This window comes from Pogona vitticeps, chromosome 3 (assembly GCF_051106095.1).
Source record: "Pogona vitticeps strain Pit_001003342236 chromosome 3, PviZW2.1, whole genome shotgun sequence".
NCBI lineage: Eukaryota > Metazoa > Chordata > Lepidosauria > Squamata > Agamidae > Pogona > Pogona vitticeps.
This window is the reverse complement of record NC_135785.1, coordinates 238,497,256-238,517,626: the sequence shown is the minus strand read 5'-3', so window position 1 is coordinate 238,517,626 and position 20,371 is coordinate 238,497,256. Positions and strand designations below refer to the sequence as shown.

Below are 20,371 nucleotides of genomic sequence, written 5' to 3'. Positions count from 1 at the left end.
GTCTGTCTAGAAGAGAAGAACCCCAAGCTGTCGAACCTTGCACATGTCATGACTCTTTATAAAACACACAGCTACACAAGAGATTGTGCAACCTGGGTGAATGTTGTTTGCCGGTACCTTCATGAAGCATTTGCTGATGTTACTCTAAACATGGTTACTTACCTGGCTGAGGTATGTTTTTACTATGCTCACTTATCTGGCTGAAGTATGTTTTACTAATCTTTTTTAATTATCTGACAGGACATTTTTCTGAAAGACTAAGGCCAACAAAAATGCATGAAAAATTGACTTCAGGAAATATAAATGCATGTATTTGCGGCTTGCACAAGAACAGGAAGAGTGACAGATGATTTTGCTCTGGAATGTGGTGTCTGTGTCATGCAAATTTCTGTGATATACCAGATGGGGTTCATATGGAGGAATATATAGTTTCAATTCAATCAGTTTGCAGCTTGGGAGCAAACTTCAACTGAGAGTTGTCATAAGGCAACATGATTAAATCCCTTCCCTCATCTCTCTCCGTTTCCTCAGCCACCCGGCCTAAATCCAGACCATGCTTGTTGACAACTTACGGGGTTAAAGAGTATGTTAGTTCTTCCTTGCAGGGCTCATTTTGGCTCTAAGGGAAGGGAGCTTCTGGACTTGCTGACTCTGTCAGGGGTGGCAACTGCCATAAGACTTGGGTTTCAAGGATTTGGCTGTGTCCCTATGGGACTGGAACTAGAACAGTTTCCTTTCTAGGTTGATTTTTTTAAAAGGGCACAATGGCTAAGACTTTAGTTTTAAATGCACTTACTGTATGTGGGAGTCAATTCCGTTAAAATGGAGACACCTGAGTAAACTGCTCAAGCTTGAGTTGCTGCAAGGGCACGCTTTAAGTATGTTTCTGGAATATTGTCCATTGTAGGTATAACTTCTGGACTCAAATGTGAATATTTCTGGAGAGTTTTCATTTGTAGGTTTCTATTTCAGGCATATGCCAATCATCTCAAATCTCACGTCTTTTGCCCCAACGTTTGAGTAGAAGAGAATATTGGCCAAGTATTAGGCAAATATAATTGGTTTGTCTTCATAACTGTCGTCCTATTTTTCTTTATCCTCTGTATTTCCGTAAACAAAGACTGCTCTTTCTATTTTAATTGTCAGCTTAATCCATTTAAACTTGTAATTTTTATTTTCTGTTTTAGCTATTTATTCTCCACCCCTCTTTTTTTAATGGTGCGCTTACAGCAAGGGTTGTGAAGTTGCAAGTCTTTTGTGTTGTTAATCAGTTGTTGACTCCAATTATTTATAGTTAACTCAGAATGAGGTATTTCTGATGACCACACCTTCTGTAAATTACAGATACCTGACTTGGCGAATTGAGAAATTAGTTTTATATAGTCGGACCTATTATGTTCAAAATTATAATTCAGAACTGTATCTCTCTGGACTCTATACTAACAACATTGCTACTTCTTAAAAATTTTAGGAAGAATTATGATTTGTGTTTTTTTAATTTTTTCCAGCTTTTAGAAAAAGGTCTTCCCAGTATGCAACAATCGCTTTTGCAGATAATTTATAGTCTTCTTAGTTATATGGACCTGTCAGGCATTCCTGTGAAACAGTTCAACATAGAAGTATTAAAGACAATTGAAAAATATGTGCAGGTAAGTATTATATTCTCCTTGCAGTGCTTGAACAAAAACCACTCTGCATGCATTCAGTTATTAATTCCAGAGCTTTGGTTTCCCATTCATTCCATTTCTTTCTTAATAACAATGAACAGTTTTCCATCTGAAATTGGTATAGTATAGTTTGTCAGTAGAGGAAGTTCAAGGAGAGGGGAGAAGAATGTGGCCACAACAGGTTCATGTACTTCTAAATCCTGTTTTGCTGTCAGGGCAGAACCAAACCATTGCCTCCAGCTAGGACTGCATATACCATATATGTTGCATATATTTACCACAGGACATGAAGGATGCAAATATCGTCACATTGTATAAGAACAAAGGAGATAGGGGTGACTGCAATAACTACTGTGGCATCTCTTTTCCCAGCGTTGTAGGGAAGCGGCTTGCCCGCGTTGTGCTGAAGAGACTCCAGGTGCTTGCAAACAGAGTCTATCCAGAATCACAGTGTGGATTGCGAGCTAATAGATCCACCACAGACAGTTGCAGGATTTGGTTAGCATGGGCATCCTTTTTAAAATACTTCCCACCTCGACTCCTTAACATCATCAAGTCCTTTCGTGAGAAAATGAAGGGCACTGTAGTTTTTGATGGCTCAACATCTGATCCCTTTGACATCCAAAGCAGAGTGAAATAGGGCTGTGTCCTCGTGCCAATCCTGTTTGGGATCTTATTTGCTGTCATGCTGAAGCACACCTTTGAAACTGCAAGAGAAGGTGTCTATCTCTGGACTAGATCAGATGGAAAGTTCTTTAATCTCTCTAGATTGAGAGCAAAGACCAAAGTCCATCTGATATGCATGCAGGACTTCCTCTTTGCCAATGATGCAACTGTTGCTGCCCATTCTGCTGAAGAGCTCCAACAACTCATGAATCGTTTTAGTAAGGCCTGCCAAGACTTTGGATTAACAATCAGCCTGAAGAAAACACAAGTCATGGGCCAGGGTGTGGACTCACCTCCCACTATTACCATCTCCACACAAGAATTGGAGGTTGTTCATGACTTTGTGTACCTTGGCTCAACCATCTCTGACACCCTCTCTCTGGATGCCGAGCTGGATAAACGCATTGGCAAAGCAGCTACCATGTTCTCTAGACTCACAAAGAGAGTATGGCTTAATAAGCTGATGGCATATACCAAGATCCAGGTCTATAGAGCCTGTGTCCTGAGTACACTCCTGTACTGCAGTGAGTCCTGGACCCTTTGTGCATGGCACAGAGGAAACTGAACACATTCCATATGTGCTGTCTCTGACACATTTTTGATATCACCTGGCAGAAGAAAGTTCCAAATAGAGTAGTCCTAGAATGAGCTGGAATTTTTAGCATATATACATTACTAAAACAATGGTGTCTACATTGGTTTCGCCATGTTGTGAGAATGGCTGACAGTCGGATTCTGAAAGATCTCCTGTATGGGGAATTAGTGCAGGGAAATCGCCCCAGAGGGTGACCACAGCTGCGATACAAGGATATCTGCAAACGGGATTTGAAGGCCTTAGGAATGGATCTCAACAGATGGGAAACTTTGACATCTCAGTGTTCAGCCTGGAGGCAGGCAGTCAGTGTTCAGCCTGGAGACATGGCCTCTCCCATTTTGAAGAGACACTTGTCCAGCAAAGAGGCAATCCCAAAACCAGCAAAACCCCTAGACAGGAGACAGATTGTATTTCTCTTCAGTGTGGAAGGGACTGTCACTCTCGAATTGGCTTTCTCAGCCACACCAGACATTGTTCTAAGACCTCTATTCAGAGCACATTACCATAGTCGCTCGAGACTGAAGGATGCCTATACACATGCATATATGGCATGGCCAAGGCTATAGCTATAGTGCAGGAGCACATTCCAAATCTAAATTGGAATTTGGTTAGCAGCTGGACTGCCCTAGGAAAATAAGAGGTGGGACACCAACAGAGAGATGAAAATGTGCCTCCTTCTTCCCCTAGGCAGGAGTCAGTCCATTAGGGCTACATGGTATCAGAACACTCTAGCTTGTATTCGTTGTCGTTTAGTCGTGTCCGACTCTTCGTGACCCCATGGACCAGAGCACGCCAGGCCCTCCTATCTTCCACTGCCTCCCGGAGTTGTGTCAAATTCATGTTGATTGCTTCGATGACACTGTCCAACCATCTCATCCTCTGTCATCCCCTTCTCCTCTTGCCTTCACACTTTCCCAACATCAAGGTTTTTTCCAAGGAGTCTTCTCATGAGATGGCCAAAGTACTGGAGCCTCAGCTTCAGGATCTGTCCTTCCAGTGAGCACTCAGGGTTGATTTCCTTTAGAATGGATAGGTTTGTTCTCCTTGCAGTCCAGGGGACTCTCAACAGCCTCCTCCAGCACCACAATTCAAAGGCATAAATTCTTCGGAGGTCAGCTTTCTTTATGGTCCAGCTCTCACTTTCATACATCACTACAGGAAAAACCATAGCTTTGACTATTCGGACTTTTGTTGGCAAGGTGATGTCTCTGCTTTTTAAGATGCTGTCAAGGTTTGTCATCGTTTTCCTCCCAAGAAGCAGGCGTCATTTAATTTCGTGGCTGCTGCCACCATCTGCAGTGATCATGGAGACCAAGAAAGTAAAATCTGTCACTGCCTCCATATCTTCCCCTTCTATTTCCCAGGAGGTGATGGGACCAATGGCCATGATCTTAGTTTTTTTGATGTTGAGTTTCAGGCAGTTTTTTGCACTCTCCTCTTTCACCCTCATTACAAGGTTCTTTAGTTCCTCCTCACTTTCTGCCATCAGAGTGGTATCATCTGCATATTGGAGGTTGTTGATATTTCTTCTGGCAATCTTAATTCCGTCTTGGGATTCCTCTAGTCCAGCCTTCCCCATGATGTATTCTGCATATAAGTTAAATAAGCCGGGGGACAATATACAGCCTTGTCGTACTCCTTTCCCATTTTGAACCAATCAGTTGTTCCATATCCAGTTCTGTTGTTTCCTGTCCCACATAAAGATGTCTCAGGAGACAGATAAGGTGGTCAGGCACTCCCATTTCTTTAAGGACTTGCCATAGTTTGCTGTGGTCCACACAGTCAAAGGCTTTTGCATAGTCAATGAAGCAGAAGTAGTTATTTTTCTGGAACTCTCTGGCTTTCTCCATAATCCAGCGCATGTTAGCAATTTGGTCTCTAGTTCCTCTGCCCCTTCGGAATCCAGCTTGTACTTCTGGGAGTTCTCGGTCCACATACTGCTGAAGCCTACCTTGGAGGATTTTGAGCATAACCTTGCTAGTGTGTGAAATGAGTGCAATTGTACAGTAACTGGAGCATTCTTTGGCACTGCCCTTCTTTGATATTGGGATGTAGACTGATCTTTTCCAGTCCTCTGGCCACTGTTGAGTTTTCCAAACTCGCTGGCATATTGAATGTAGCACTTTAACAGCATCATCTTTCAAGATTTTAAATAGTTCCACTGGAATGCCATCACCTCCACTGGCCTTGTTGTTAGCCAGGCTTTCTAAGGCCCACTTGACTTCACTCTCCAGGATGTCTGGCTCAAGGTCAGCAACTACATTGTCTGGGTTGTCCGGGATATCCAAATCTTTCTGATATAATTCCTCTGTGTATTTTTGCCACCTCTTCTTGATGTCTTCTGCTTCTGTTAGGTCCCTTCCATTTTTGTCCTTTATCATGTCCATCTTTGCACAAAATGTTCCTCTAATATCTCCAATTTTCCTGAACAGATCTCTGGTTTTTCTTTTTATGTTATTTTCCTCTATTTCTTTACATTGTTCATTTAAGAAGGCCCTCTTGTCTCTCCTTGCTATTCTTTGGAAGTCTGCATTCCATTTTCTGTAACTTTCCCTATCTCCCCTGCATTTTGTTTCCCTTCTCCTCTCTGCTATTTCTAAGGCCTCGTTGGATAGCCACTTTGCTTTCTTGCATTTCCTTTTCTTTGGGATGGTTTTTGTTGCTGCCTCCTGTACAATGTTACGAGCCTCTATCCAAAGTTCTTCAGGCACTCTTTCCACCAAATCGAGTTCCTTAAATCTGTTCTTCACTTCCACTGTGTTTTTTAGGCATCCTTCAGTCTCGAAAGACTATGGTAGCGTGCTCTGTATGGAGGGCTTGGAACAGTGCCTAGTGTGGCTGAGAAGGCCAATTCGAGAGTGACAGTCCCTTCCACACTGAAGACAAATCCAGTCTGTCCCCTGTCCGGCTCCCTGGTTTTGCTGCTTTTGTGACTTCCTCTTTGCCTCGGCCTGCTAGGCAAGGGTCTCTTCAAATTGGGAGAGGCTGTGATGCACCGCCTGCCTCCAGGCTGAACACTCAGATGTCAGGGTTTCCCATCTGTTGAGGTCTATTCCTAAGGCCTTCAGATCTCGCTTGCAGATGTCCTTGTATCGCAGTTGTGGTCTCCCTCTGGGGCGCTTTCCCTGCACTAATTCTCCATATAGGAGATCCTTTGGAATCCGACCATCAGCCATTCTCACGACGTGCCCGAGCCAACGTAGACGTCGCTGTTTCAGTAATGTATTCATGCTGAAAATTCCAGCTCGTTCTAGGACTGCTCTGTTTGGAACTTTGTCCTGCCAGGTGATGCCAAAAATCCGTCGGAGGCAACGCATATGGAAGGTGTCCAGCTTCCTCTCCTGCCGTGCACAAAGGGTCCAGGACTCACTGCAGTACAGGAGTGTGCTTAGAACACAGGCTCTATAAACCTGGATCTTCGTATGTGTCGTCAGCTTCTTATTGAGCCATACTCTCTTTGTGAGTCTAGAGAACATGGTGGCTGCTTTGCCAATGCGTTTATCCAGCTCTGGATAATTCTACTGTGTATTCATAAGGGATTTGGTTTAGATTATACAGTGGACCCTCTACTTAAGGAATTAATCCGTATTGGAACGATGGCTGTAAGTCGAAAAGTCTGTAGGTCGAATCTCCATTGACCTACAATGCATTGAAAACTGATTAATCCCACAACTGGTAGTTTTTATTCTATTTTTGTTCCATTTTGGTTTTTTTCTGGTCTGTAGGTCGATTCTCCGGCTGCAAGTCGAATCTAAATTTTGCAGCCAGAGAAGTCTGTAACTCGAAAAGTCTGTAAGTCGAGCCGTCTGTAAGTCGAGGGTCCACTGTACCTGAGTAGCCCAGTGGATTTTCCTACTCTCTACAGTTTAAGCTTGAATTTTGCTATGAGAAGCTGATGATCAGAGCCACAATCAGCTCCAGGTCTTGTTTATGCTGACTGTAATAGAGCTTCTCCATCTTTGGCTGCAGAGAATATAATCAATCTGATTTCGATATTGCCCATCTGGTGATTTCCATGTATAGAGTCGCCTCTTGTGTTGTTGGAAAAGAGTGTTTGTGATGACCAGCTTGTTCTCTTGACAAAACTCTCTTAGCCTTTGCCCTGCTTCGTTCTGAACTCCAAGGCCAAACTTCCCTGTTGTTCCTTTTATCTCTTGACTCCCTACTTTAGCATTCCAGTCCCCTAGAATGAGAAGAACATCTTTCTTTGGTGTCAGTTCTAGAAGGTCTTCATAAAATTGTTCAGTTTCAGTCTTCTCAGCAATGGTGGTTGGTGCATAAACTTGGATTATTATGATGTTGAAAGGTCTGCCTTGGATTCGTATTGACATAATTCTATCATTTTTGAGATTATATCCCATTACAGCTTTTCCCACTCTTTTGTTGACTATGAGGGCTACTCCATTCCTTCTACGGGATTCTTGCCCACAATACTAGATATGATAATCATCTGAGTTGAATTCACCCATTCCTGTCCATTTTAGTTCACTGATGCCCAGGATGCCGATGTTTATTCTTGCCATCTCCTGTTTGACGACCTCCAGCTTACCAAGGTTCATAGATCTTACTTTCCAGGTTCCTATGCAATATTTTTCTTTGTAGCATTGGACTTTCCTTTCACTTCCAGGCACGTCCATAACTAAGCGTCCATTCGGCTTTGGCCCAACCACTTCATTAGCTCTGGAGCTACTTGTACTTGTCCTCCGCTCTTCCTCAGTAGCATGTTAGACACCTTTTGACCTGAGGGGCCCATCTCCCAGTGTCATATCTTTTAGCCTTTTGTTTCTGATCATGGGGCGTTCTTGGCAAAGATACTGGAGTGGCATTGCCATTTGCTACTCCAGGTGGATTGTGTTTAGTCGGAACTCTCCACTATGTCCTGTCCGTCTTGGGTGTCCCTCCACGGCATAGTCCATAGCTTCTCTGAGTTACTCAAGCCCCTTCGCCACGGCAAGGCAGCAATCCATGAAGGGGAGCTTTGTATTAGGCTGTCCTATAAAGTTATCAAACACTCCAGAGCCTGCTTTTTTTATATACGCATAAATACACAATAAAGAAGAAATCCAGTGGTGTTTCAAACGTATTGGCTCTATTGCAGGGGAGAGTTACATGTAATTAAGTTTTACATTCTCTGAAAGCACAGTCAGACCTGTATTGACAAAAAACAAGAATCTCAAGATGCCAAATTCTATTTTTTTTAAAAAAAAGCACAACAAAATTAGAATGCTGTTTCACTTCTTTTTACTCAGTTGGAGAAAAAAATATGCTCTGTAATACTGATCATATGCTACAATATTTTTACAGTCATATTCCTGGTATAGTTTGTATGTGCTTAATATATTTTGTCAAATCCATATTATTTTTAAACTGGTATTATTAGTGGCCACTCAAATTTGGTGATATTCTAATTATTTTGTAGTGACTCACTATATATGTATAGTCTTGATCCTCATAATAAAAATTATTTCCACTGATATATAATACAATGTATTTTAATGATTATTTCTTTCCAGAGCATTCACTGGCGAGAAGCTTTAAATATTCTAAAGTTGGTAGTTTCACGCTCTGCAAGCTTGGTTTTACCTTCCTACCAGCACAGCGATCTTTCCAAAATGGAAATACATCGTGTTTGGAATAATGCTTCCAAGGAACTGCCTGGAAAAACATTAGAGTTCCAATTTGATATTTCAGAGGTATTTATATTTATTCAAAATAAATCTGCATGTTCAGCCATGTATCCCTCTAATATAAAGCTATTTTTTTATTATTAAAAAAAATTGAAATGTCAAATCATCTGCAAAACATCTCTCTTCCATTCCTGTAAGAGGTTTCTGGCAACTATAGTTGCAATCCCAAGTACACTCAGTTTCCTTCAGTTTACAAGGTCAGCTGTTGATGGAGGTGTCCCTGGATTTTCACAGCAATTTATAAGTCATTGTATCCTTAAGAACTGTGATACAATGGTGCCTTGCTTAACGATGATAATCCATTCTAGGAAAATCGCCCTTAAGTGAAAACATCGTAAAGCAAAATAAAAAAACCAATTGAAACGCATTGAAACCCGTTCAGTGCGTTCCAATGGGGTAAAAACTCACCATTCAGCGAAGATCCTCCATACGGCGGCCATTTTCGCTGCCTGTATAGTGAGGAATCCGTCCCTAAACACAGCGGGGAGCCATTTTAATTACCTGGCAGCCATTTTGAACCCACCAATCAGCTGTTAGAAAAACGTCGTTTTGCGAAGAATCGGTTCCCGAAGCAGGGAACCGATCATCGCAAAGCGAAATTCCCCCATTTAGACCATCGTTTTGCGATCGCAAAATGATCATCGTTTAAGCGGATTCATCGTAATGTGTGCCAATCGTAAAGCGAGGCATCACTGTATGTGCCCATTATAGAGTCCAGTTGCATAGGCAACCACTGGTTCAAGGTACTTCTTTCAGATATAAGCAGAAATAAAGGAATGCCTTGAAAAAAAATAAACATTCCACATACTGTAATGTCCTATCTATTCTGCTTACATTTGATATAGGTACAATGCAAAAGGGTACTTGCTAGTTGCTGTGGCTCAGTAAATGGGCAGGTAATAAGGGCGATCAAATTCCAAATAATAGCAACATTCAAAACATGGTTTTTGAAAAAAGCACATTTTCTTACAGTCTGGATCCTATAAAAGTAGATGACAGTGTTGGTATCATTTTCAGTATTGCCTTTCTGAACCCTCTTTCGTTGCATTATGTCTGTTGTTGCAATGATATTGTTGCTTTGTGATGAATACAATATTTCCAAAAATAGTAATTTCAACAAATTATATGGAGATAGTATATTTGTTCCTACAATCAATATCCCAAAGTGACACTGAAATGTTAGCTTTCTTCAGCGTTCTGAGAGTATGAGCTATTAATGAACATTTCAGTCACAGATTTATTAGTAAGGCTTTGGGAAGCTACTGTTTCCTGTGCTTCTCCTTGCAAATAACAATGCTCAACTGTTTTACCTGGCTGATTAGGAAGACTATGTATGTGAAATTGTTTGAAGCAGCATATATTCTGTGGTGGGTTTTTTTTCCTCCCAGACTCCAATTATTGGAAGACGATATGATGAGCTACAGAGTTCTTCAGGCCGTGATGGAAAGCCCAGAATAATGCCGGTTACTCGTAGCACCTCTTCAACATCTTCTGGGTCTAACTCCAATGTTCTTGTCCCTGTTAGCTGGAAGAGACCTCAGTATTCTCAGGTAAAGTTTCTCTCTGGTTGCTTGAATTGAATTTTGTTTTGTTTTGTTTTCAATAAGCAACTAAAAGCATATATCTCTGACATACAGTGGTGCCTTGCTTAACGACGTTAATTCGTTCCATCGAAATCGCTGTAGAGTGAAAACGTTGTAAAGCGAAAATAAAAAACGCATTGAAACACATTAAAACCCAGTTAATGTGTTCCACTGGGCTAAAAACTCACTGTCCAGTGAAGATCCTCCATGGGGCGGCCATTTTCGTGTGCCTGTCTTGCAAAAAATGGCTCCTAAACACAGCAGGGAGCCATTTTGAGCACCCGGTGGCCATTTTGAAAACCCGACGATCAGCTGTTTTGATTGTCGTAATGCAAAGAATCGGTTCCCTCTTGGAAAAGAGAAAAAAACCATTTAGACCAGGCTTGTCCAACCTGCGGCCCAAGGGCCGCATGCGGCCCTGGTCAGCTCATAATGCGGCCCAGTGCAATTTTTTATTTTTAAAGAAATTCCAAAGTTTCAAGTTACACTGCCGGCGCTTGCGGCTGGAATGTGGCCGGGGCATGTCACAACAGTAGAGGAGGAAAGAGGGAAGGAAGGAAGGAGTGGAGGGGATGGGACAGGGAGGCTGCATGACTGCATTGTGCCATCCCCATCAATAGGTGGACCCCCTCCCGGCCCCATAAGGCCACCGGAGTCGAAGCTGGCAGCCTCTGATGTCTGAGATTGCAGCTGCCAGTAAGCGTGCTTGGAGTGGGGCTGCGGAGGATGGCTAGGGCTGCCCCCCCCATGCGGCCCAAACCAAATGTACGTGTGGCCCAAACCTAATTTTCGTCTTCTGATGTGGCCCGGGGAAGGTGAAAGGTTGGACACCCCTGATTTAGACCATCGTTTTGCGATTGCAATTGCGATCGTGAAAACATCATAGTAAAGCGGATTCGTCGTAATGCAGGGCAATCGTTAAGCGGGGCACCACTGTATATATTTATATACTTTAGTGGGATTGGGGCAGGACCTAGTCCTTTTGTATCCATCCATCTAGCTACTGGTTTTGTCAGGTAGAAATGAGAAATGATTTTACTAAAATTAGAAGGATTCAGGATTCAGTCTTGCAGATTACACTGAAGACTCCCTTATACTTTTCTCACACAAGTAATGGTGTTTAGCATTACTTAAAAAGTCTCTCCCTCTCTTTATTTTAAAGAAAAGGACAAAAGAAAAGTTGGTCCATGTTCTTACTCTTTGTGGTCAAGAAGTTGGACTGAGCAAAAACCCTTCGGTGAGTCTTACAGTTTTTCTTTATAGTGCTTATACATTACTAATTTAAATGTCCAGTTCTAAATTTATCTTCAGTTTATTTGTCTAACATGGATTGACTCATAATTAGCAGTATTTTGCATTTCACAGTCAAATGGAAGTAGCATGAGAAGCAAAATATCCAGCTAGCTACTTACTTGCTCGCCTTATGAGAAAATTGTTTCTGATGACCAATCAATAACAATATACCAGTCCAAAAAGGCAATTGTAATTAATATACAGAGTGAAGAAATTGTAGAAGTGAGAAAGTTATCCAAGAGACAAGAAGACTTCTTTCTGAAGATTGAAGTCCTGCCCAAATAACAAAAAGAAACAGGAGCAAACAAGAGATACAAAAAAAGAAAAAAAGAAAAAAAGAATTTAAAGAGTAGAATATTAATAACATGAATCATGATAAAAAAATGTAAATAAATTGGAAACAGGAAATTGGCCAAGGAAAACATTAGATCAGATACCCAAGCCTGAAGTGATATTTTCAGAAAGAGTCTAAAGAATAGAGGCAACAGTGATTTGTCTTGTTGGCAAATTAAAATTAAAACAAAATAAAACTTCAGATCCAGATGTTATCCCCTTACGTAAGTGTTCTAAATGAATTCAAATGTAAAGTTGCTGACTTTTTAGAAATACGTGACTTCCCTTTAAAATCAGTCTCCATTCCTCAGAATTGGAAAGTGAACACTATATCACTAGTGTAGAAGAGAGGGAAGTATAGAAAATTATACGCTACCTAATTTAACATCTGTTCTAGATAAATTGGTGGAAAGCATAATTAAAGATAAAATTATCAAGCAGGATAAGTTATGGTCATCAGGAAGAAAGTTGAGCAATCCTCGATTTAAGCAAAAGCTATGTACAGTACTATATAGCGGACATGGATTGAAATCCTCCAAAAGTTACAAACTAAAATTTGAGTTTAAATGCCCATTCTTTAGTAATGCTTTGGGACATCTTTAACTTGGCAAAGCTTAGGCTCTCAGCATGTACCAGTACAGTTCTGAAGCAAAGCATGCCAGAGTTTCAGGAGTAGTGAATGCTATATTAATACTGACGTCTAAAAGCTAAAGTAAAACCAGATAGCAGTGAACCCTGCAGAAACAGAGGTTCACTGCAAGCTTTTTAAAAAACTTTTGCATTGTAGTAATTGTTAAGGCTTCAGAAGTCTGTTACATACAGTATTTGTAGCATAGTTGAGAATGCTTTCAAATTGTGTTCCAGTCTCCAAGGAGGTACAGAAAGCTTGTGAGCTGATCATATTACTGTTTAATATGTATAAACAATATTACTGGCATTTCATTTAGTGCCTCTTATAGTCTGTTATACCTTCTTTTTCTATATCCTGATGCTCCAGTCCTGGTGTCAACTCATTACTACATTTGAGGAAGCTTACTGGGAAATCTCATAGTTATTGTACAACTGAATTTATGGAGAAAACCTTATTACATTTACACCAGCACAGCAGGAATTATATCACAGATAGCAGCAGACTGTTGCTATTTATAGAGTCCTCCCTTCAATTTTGGATTACGCACAGCTTTGTCTAATTGCATGCAAGTTGCATGTAGCAATATGCCATTGTCAGCAATGTTATTCCTGCCATGGCAGCATGGCTACACAACAGAATACTGACCAATAACTAATAGTTATGGAAAAAACATAGATTAGTTGAAAATGTTCTGAATTCAGCTGTTAAAGTTAGCTTCAGAATCCTATTGCCCTTTTTATGTATCATAGTTCTTAATCCAGGAACTTTTCAAATGCATGCAAGATCAGCTAATTTCTTTAAATCAGGAGAGCCAATTATTTGTTCCACCACTTTAAGTCTTTCAAGCAAAAGCAGCAGAATCACTACTCCATGCAACACAGCTGATGCCTAATGCTTCCTAATTTATCTGCATGTTTTCACTCTTCACAATTTAGGGAAGCAAAGAGCTGATTCATCTCTTTGCTGATCCTTTCAGTAGTTGCATTTTCTTCCCATAAATGCATAGGAACATTACAGTAGCATCAGCCTGTGCTCATTAGGAGGTAGTCTGGACATTTTCCAGCAGCTCAAGAGTTGTGTCTTTGTACAAGTTTAATCTGAAGGCACCTATCCAACATAAATAATAAAAAGGAGCCGTCTAAAAATACCCACTGAAGGAATTAGGTGTGTACTGAAAATACAGCCTTCTGAATAGCCCATTAAGTTTTTGGTAACAGAAAATAACTCCTGAGGAATAGTTTTTAAAAGAAAGTTCCTTTTGGCTTTTAGGTTATTTTTTCTTCATGCGGGGATCTGGATCTGATTGAGCACCAGACGAGCTTGGTGGCTTCTGAGGACGGCGCACGTGAGCAAGAGAACATGGACGATTCAAACAGCGAGCAGCAGTTCAGAGTCTTTAGGGATTTCGATTTCCTAGATGTGGAGCTGGAAGATGGAGAGGTACAGTATATTCTTTCTCAAAGAATTTTGTTCTTCCCTCAGAATATACCACATTCTAACACTTCCCATCAGTAAGCTACCTTCTGTGTATGTTTTAGCAACTTTGTCTGAGCAACTGTAAACTTGATAGAGAATTAACTTTGCTCAGACATTTATGCAAGATTACTGGAGTAGCATGATGCTTGCCAGCTTACCACAGCTCTTCCCCCCCCACCTTTGTTTGCTTTTCCCTTGCTTGAAGCACAGTTTAATATACACTAAATAAAGGAACATTATTAGAGGGCTAGCGCTGCACATTCTAATAAGCTTCACAAAAATATTAAAGATGTCCAGATATTAGAATGAAATACAATAGTTTTAAAGATCCGATATCTCCCCATGTCTGAAATGCCCCATTCCTGGCAAAATGCAGGCCTTGAGTTTTAATGACCGCATTGCACAACAAATAGTTTTACAGTCAGTTAATTGCGTCAGTGACCTTCCAAAATTCTAAACTTAGGTCTGGGTGTGTGAGCGTGCATGTATGATGTTGGTGCAGCATAAAAGACGATGAAATCACTGACAGTTAAAAGCCCCAAGGCACTTTGTGCTGTGCTGCGTGTGCTAGCAATTTCATCTGCTCTTGCAGGAGAAAAACAGAAGCCCAAGGGCCTGGAATCAGGTCTTGGCAGGTAAAAGCCTGTCAGTTTCTCTTTAACTTGAGTTGCTGCAAGGGCACGTTATCCAGTTTACATCATACACTTGAAGGGCATGTGGTGTCTTTGTTTCTGTTCCATCCTGTTCCTCCTTTTTTTAAAAAAAATGTACTGGTAATATAGATTTCCCTCTGGGAACAATTATTTCTCTTTGACTGGAAAAAAAAAAGGTCAGCACTAGACAGCATTAGGTACTGGAAGACACCAGATGGTGCTCCAGTGGCACTGTGACCCACCTTCTATCCATACTGAAAAAAAGAGCAGCTAATGATTCCAGGGTCAAAACTAAGGAAGACGTTTGCATGTCTAAGCAATCAGACTTACAAAAAAGAAGCCTGTATTTACCTCCCGAGGTCCAAAAGAAAGAAGAAAAAGGGGCAAACTGACTGCAAGAAACAAAAAGCAAGAAGGGCCTGGGCCGTTACAAACAGAGGTTTTTGATACTTAAGGGAGCTCCATTTCAAAATGTGAAACTTCTTTCTTGACTAGCTTGACCGTCCAGGAGGAGAGAACAGATTGGAAAGAGGAATCATTTTGTACATGCATTCTCACACATACAGACCAAAATTGTGCTACACTGCAGTATAGATAACCCATTTGCCTTCTCTTTTTGCCACTCCAAAGATAAATGTTCGTCTCTTTACCTCCAGCCAGACAGGTGTCTCTGTTAGTGAGAGTGATAGCTCAGAAGAGGTGGAACAAATTTTTGTCTCTGTTCTCCTCCCAAACTGACCCTCATTCTGCTGTCATGTTACCTGGCAGAAATGAGAGGGTGTTTGGGAACAAAACTAGGCAATATGGATAGCCCATCATTATAAGTTGAAGTCAGTATTTCTGGGTCATGATTCAGGCCGACCTTCATGCTTACTTCTCAGTGACCAATGGAAAAAAATATAGCCAGGTAATCTGCAGATTACAGGAGTTGAGAAAAGCTAAAGCTGTGACAGATATTCAGCACTTAAGGGACTGCTTCTAATGATGGGCTATCTATAATTGTTTTTCCTCATTGACGGATGCTTGACATGCCTTGTAGAATCAGTGGCAAGCAAGCATTGTCATATCAACCACTGCCTGATTCATTTTGTTTCGAATAAGAACAGAATTTAATAAGAATGCTTGACTTAAGCAGGAGTAATGTTGGCTATTACCACATTTAAAATGTAGATCAGTAAACAAACTGCAGTGTCATGTGAGAAACAAAATTAATTATTTTGCCTTTGACCTCTCATATTTTGGGTCGTCGTCGTGGTGGGGTGCTGACCTGGAAGTCAACTACTCTGAGATCAAAGAGCTTACTGCTCTGTAGCATGTTTAGGTTTGGAGGCATTTGAAACACATGTTTAAAATAAAGATTGCTCAGTGGAGCAGAATGCATTATCATTTAAGTAACACTTTTAACCAGAGGGTATAGTACATGCTTGTTATGAATCAGACTCTAGATTTAATCCCGTGCATTTTAGTTGATATGGAAAACTGGACTAGATTCAGGCAAAGGAGGGATGAAAATTGGAAGAAATATCAGTAATCTAATATATATAGATGACACCATCTGGCCAAAAGCAGCAGTAAATTGAAAGAGCTCCTGTTGAAGGTAAAGAAGGGGAATCAAAAGCAGGACTGGATTCTAAGAAGACAAAAATCATGTCTGCAGATGAATTACAGAACTGCAGTGTTGACAATAAAGAAAATGAAATGGTTGAAGATTTTCTGTACGTTGGTGCAGATGGAAACTGCAGCAAAAAAAAAATCAGAATACTTTGACTTGGGAGGGCAGCCATGAAGGAACTAGAAAGATACTCAAGTACAAAGATGTGCCCGTGGAGACACGAATATTATCTACACACTGTGGTATTTCTGGTTACTATGTATAGATGTGCAAGCTGGACAGTGAAGAAAGCTGACGGGAAAAAAAATACTCATTTGAAACCGAGTGTTGGAGGAAAGCTTTGACTGCCAGAAAGACAAATGTGGGTTCTAGATCAAATAAAGCCAGAATTCTCCCTAGACACAAAAATGCCTCAACTGAGACTATTGTGCTTGGGGCACATCATGAGGAGACAGGACTCGTTGGAAAAGACAATAATGCTGGGAAAAGGTGAAGGCAACAAGAAGGAAAGATGAAATAAGAGATGGATTAACTCAATAAAGGAAGTCACAGCCTTTTGTTTATGGAAGCAACTAGGCAACAAACAGAGCAGGGCTGTTGAGGATAGGATATTTTTAGGATCACTCAATTCATAGGGCCACCATAAGTCAGAAGCACCTAGGCAGCACAACAACAACAAGTGGCAAGAATATGAAAGGTCTCCTTTGCCTGAAACTGAAAATTGTTACCAGTCACCAAAGACAGTAGTGGGTTATATGAATGAGTAATTGGTGTCACTGTAAGGTGACATTATAATGTAGCTGTTATTCTCTTCTTTAAAATTTGAGAATAAGAGAACTCAACTTGCCTGAGGCCTAGCAGTCTTCTTGGTGTGTTAGCTTTTCTGGATGAATGGAATAGTTAAAATAAAAGGCAGTGAAACATTAAAACTGCCTTTTCACACCTTCAGTCTGGAATTGGGGCAGTCATGGAAGGACTGTAGCAGATGATTTTGTCCAGATCCCTTCATGGTTTATACCTTAATTAGTTATCATTGTGACAGTGGAGCTGAGCTACAGACAACACTGAATTTGTGTGCAATTTTAGGACCTAACTGTTGTATTACAATAATCTTAAATAATTTTAAAACTGCAGAGCTGGAAGGGACCCTACAGATCACTGAGTGCTCCCAACCTCTGGCTCCCCATCCAGAGATCAAGGCCACTAAGCTACCCAATAGTTCTTTTAATTGAGGCTTTTTATTTTAAAGGAGGCTTCCTTAGAATCAGTAGTGACCAGCTGATGAAAAAGTAGAAGTAAAGTTTTTAGGGCTATGCAGTAGCTCAAGAAGTGAGTCTCTTTAGTTGAGAAGCAGTCATGACATCCTTAGTAAGCTATCCTACCTTAACTATTTAATAGCTGCAGCCCAATAATTGCACAAAGCTTACAGAATCTGATCTTCAGTGTTCATGATCTTCATGCCACAGAGCAGGCTAGCCCTCAGCTGGGATGATTGCTTTCAAGATACAAAGCCTTCACTAGTGAGATATACAATGGAAAAACGCATTCATTTTTAACAATAGCAGCGTTATTAGGTAGTGCTGTAATGTTTCCTGTTATTCACTCTTAATATCTTTGCCCTGCAATGACTTAACAAATAACTTTTTGAACAAATAAAAATGTAAGGGCAATTGCTAGTCTGAGGGATGATAAAGTTTAATTTTTATAGTACATACTGCTCATACATGTCTCCTTGGGAGTAAGCCTCATTGCAGTCAGTGAGGCTTACTCCCAAGTAAGTGAATACAGGCTTCCAGCTACAATGGCTTAATTTACATCTATAATTTAGACTTGGCCAAGTAAATCTTTCCATTAAATACTGTCAGGATATAGAAATTAACCTGTTTTTCCCTATAGACAATATTAAGCTTCTTTTCCAGCTTAATAATGTCTATACGGTCTCCAGATGCAAAGAGCTGGTTTTTTAATTAGGCTACAAAAGTTAATAATACAGTATTTTAAGTGTTTTGTAAAACTAAAGGTAGGAATAAATTGGTCAGTTTAGTTGCAGAAAATTGATCTGTAAGGCAAATGACTTCAGAATATGTTTAAACTAAGTATGTTTACAAATGCTTTTCTTTATTTGTTTCCTGTTTGTTATATCTGCTATTCAGGAACTTCAGGTAAGATAAAATGCTATTTGAACTCACATATGCTAGTAGATATAATGCATTGTTTGTATCTTGTCATATATTCTACTCTTCGTGTGTGTCTGTGTATATGCGTATGTGTATATCTTCATTTATCAGGGCACTTCCACTTCATGCTGTACTTTAGAATATGTTTTAAAGTTCTGAAGAACTAGGAGTCAATTCAAATCTAATGTCTAGCGTAGACATCCAAAGTGGGATTCACATATCCATAAGATTCATAATCTAAAGAAATTGAGTGGTTTGTAAATCCAAATCTCAGCTCTTTTGCATAATAGGAAAGAGTGAAGATAAATCATCAATTTATTCACTTTTTCCACTTCTTTGCAATCCGTGAAAGTAATCTCAGTTGAAATTAATGCCCCAGAATTGTTTTAAAATATATATATATATTTATTTTATTTTTATTTTTATATATTGAGAGTGTTCACATGTTGAACTAGCACTCCCTGATGGGTCACAGTGTTCAAATTATTCTTAAATATTTAATGATATTACTTTTCAGATTCTGTCAATCTAAACTCTTTGCCAGTTCCAGACAATTTAGAGGAGTGTCAATAGGAAAACAGCCAGTACTGGGTCTTCTGCCATTGTTTTGACAAACATTTATAGATTTATAGTAAGAAGATTTATAGTAATAAAAAATATGGAAGGGGAAATTCTTATCGGATTATAGTCCCAGGAATATGTTCCTTGGACCATACTCAAAAAATTGGATTTTTCCCTCTCTGCGTAAGCTATGAATAGATTGACATCACAGCAGATACTGTTAGTGCTGAAACAAACACTCACCGTTTAAACACATTTGAAATGTAGGGAATTTTTTTTATTTGCTTGTGCAAATAGTAGTTTACTGGCATGTGGCTGTAATTCAGGTAGCCATTTTCACTGCTTGCCAGACAAAAGCTGTGATGCCGTGCAAGTTTGTAACACCAGAGTTATAGTGCTTATATATTTGCATTTGTGTCCTGTTGTTGTGCTCCTCATAGGCAACTGAATGATTCGGTAAGAGAAGAGAATACTAAAATAACTCTTTGGTGTAATCTAGCATGGTTATTATGTTCTTCTGTTCATAGAAGCACAAGACATCTAGCATGAACAGTTACTTGTATAGGTGTGATAATGGAAGATTGTTAGTTCTAACATGGTAAAATCAGTCTTCTGAAAAACTCTCTGGGAACTGGAATCTGTGTCAAAAGTCAAATTCATATGGGGAGGTCCATAGTTTGATTCATGTCCTCCCTTCCCTGTTTATTTCAGCACAACCTGTAGTGATATTTGACACTGTTTATTTGTACTGTAAATGTGAAGAGAGCCCTGCGGTTCATTCTGAAAATGAAGCATTTCTTATCAGGATGTTGTTAATGGCTAAGGTTGCAATCCCAAATGTTGCTGGGGGGTAAACCCCACTTGACCGCAGTGGGGCTTACTCCAGAGTGAACAAGTTTGGGGTTATATCACTTGACCTAAACTAGGTATGAAATGTATAAATACAGCATGATTTTAAGAAAAAAAAAACTAAATAGAAAAATAAAATACTGATCCATTTAAAATTATCTTGTACCTTAGAAGATAATTCCTAAATTGTAAAGTAGAATCAAGATTAAAACTAAAGGCTGTACTACTTTGGCACCTTTCATTTTGCATGCTAAATTGAAAGTGTGTTCAGATCCCTTTTAACTCTGTTATTGCGTTGATGTGCGCAGTACAGAATATCTGGAATATTTTACAGTATTTGTGGTTGGCTGTTGTGCTGTTGTTACAAACATATAATGCATAAAATAGCATTATAGCTTTAAATAACTCCTGATAATTTCAAAGGGATTAAAGTGCTGATGCCCAGTGGGTGGTGCCCTTTACTTTATAACACAGAGAGATAACTGTTCACTATAAAACGAAGGACAAAGCTTGGGGTGTAAAAATGTTGTAAGGTGGGATTGTTGACTATAACATTGCTAGCTCACTTTTAGAAATAGTTTTTTTTTC

The 20,371-nt window shown here is 39.9% G+C and overlaps 1 protein-coding gene across 12 annotated transcripts in view; it reads left to right on the top strand.

Moving 5' to 3' along the window:
• FRY (FRY microtubule binding protein) overlaps positions 1–20,371 on the top strand; it is a 249,737-nt gene that overhangs the window by 200,011 nt on the left and 29,355 nt on the right. For all 12 annotated transcript variants that reach the window (XR_012085008.2, XM_072993766.2, XM_078389991.1 and 9 more), the window contains 6 exons: positions 1–171; positions 1,509–1,649; positions 8,442–8,621; positions 10,004–10,165; positions 11,361–11,435; positions 13,725–13,895. Coding sequence is in view for 11 of the 12 variants with exons in the window: in XM_072993766.2 (XP_072849867.2) it covers positions 1–171; positions 1,509–1,649; positions 8,442–8,621; positions 10,004–10,165; positions 11,361–11,435; positions 13,725–13,895 (900 nt within the window). In the remaining variant the exon portion in view is untranslated. The remainder of the gene's footprint in view (positions 172–1,508; positions 1,650–8,441; positions 8,622–10,003; positions 10,166–11,360; positions 11,436–13,724; positions 13,896–20,371) is intronic.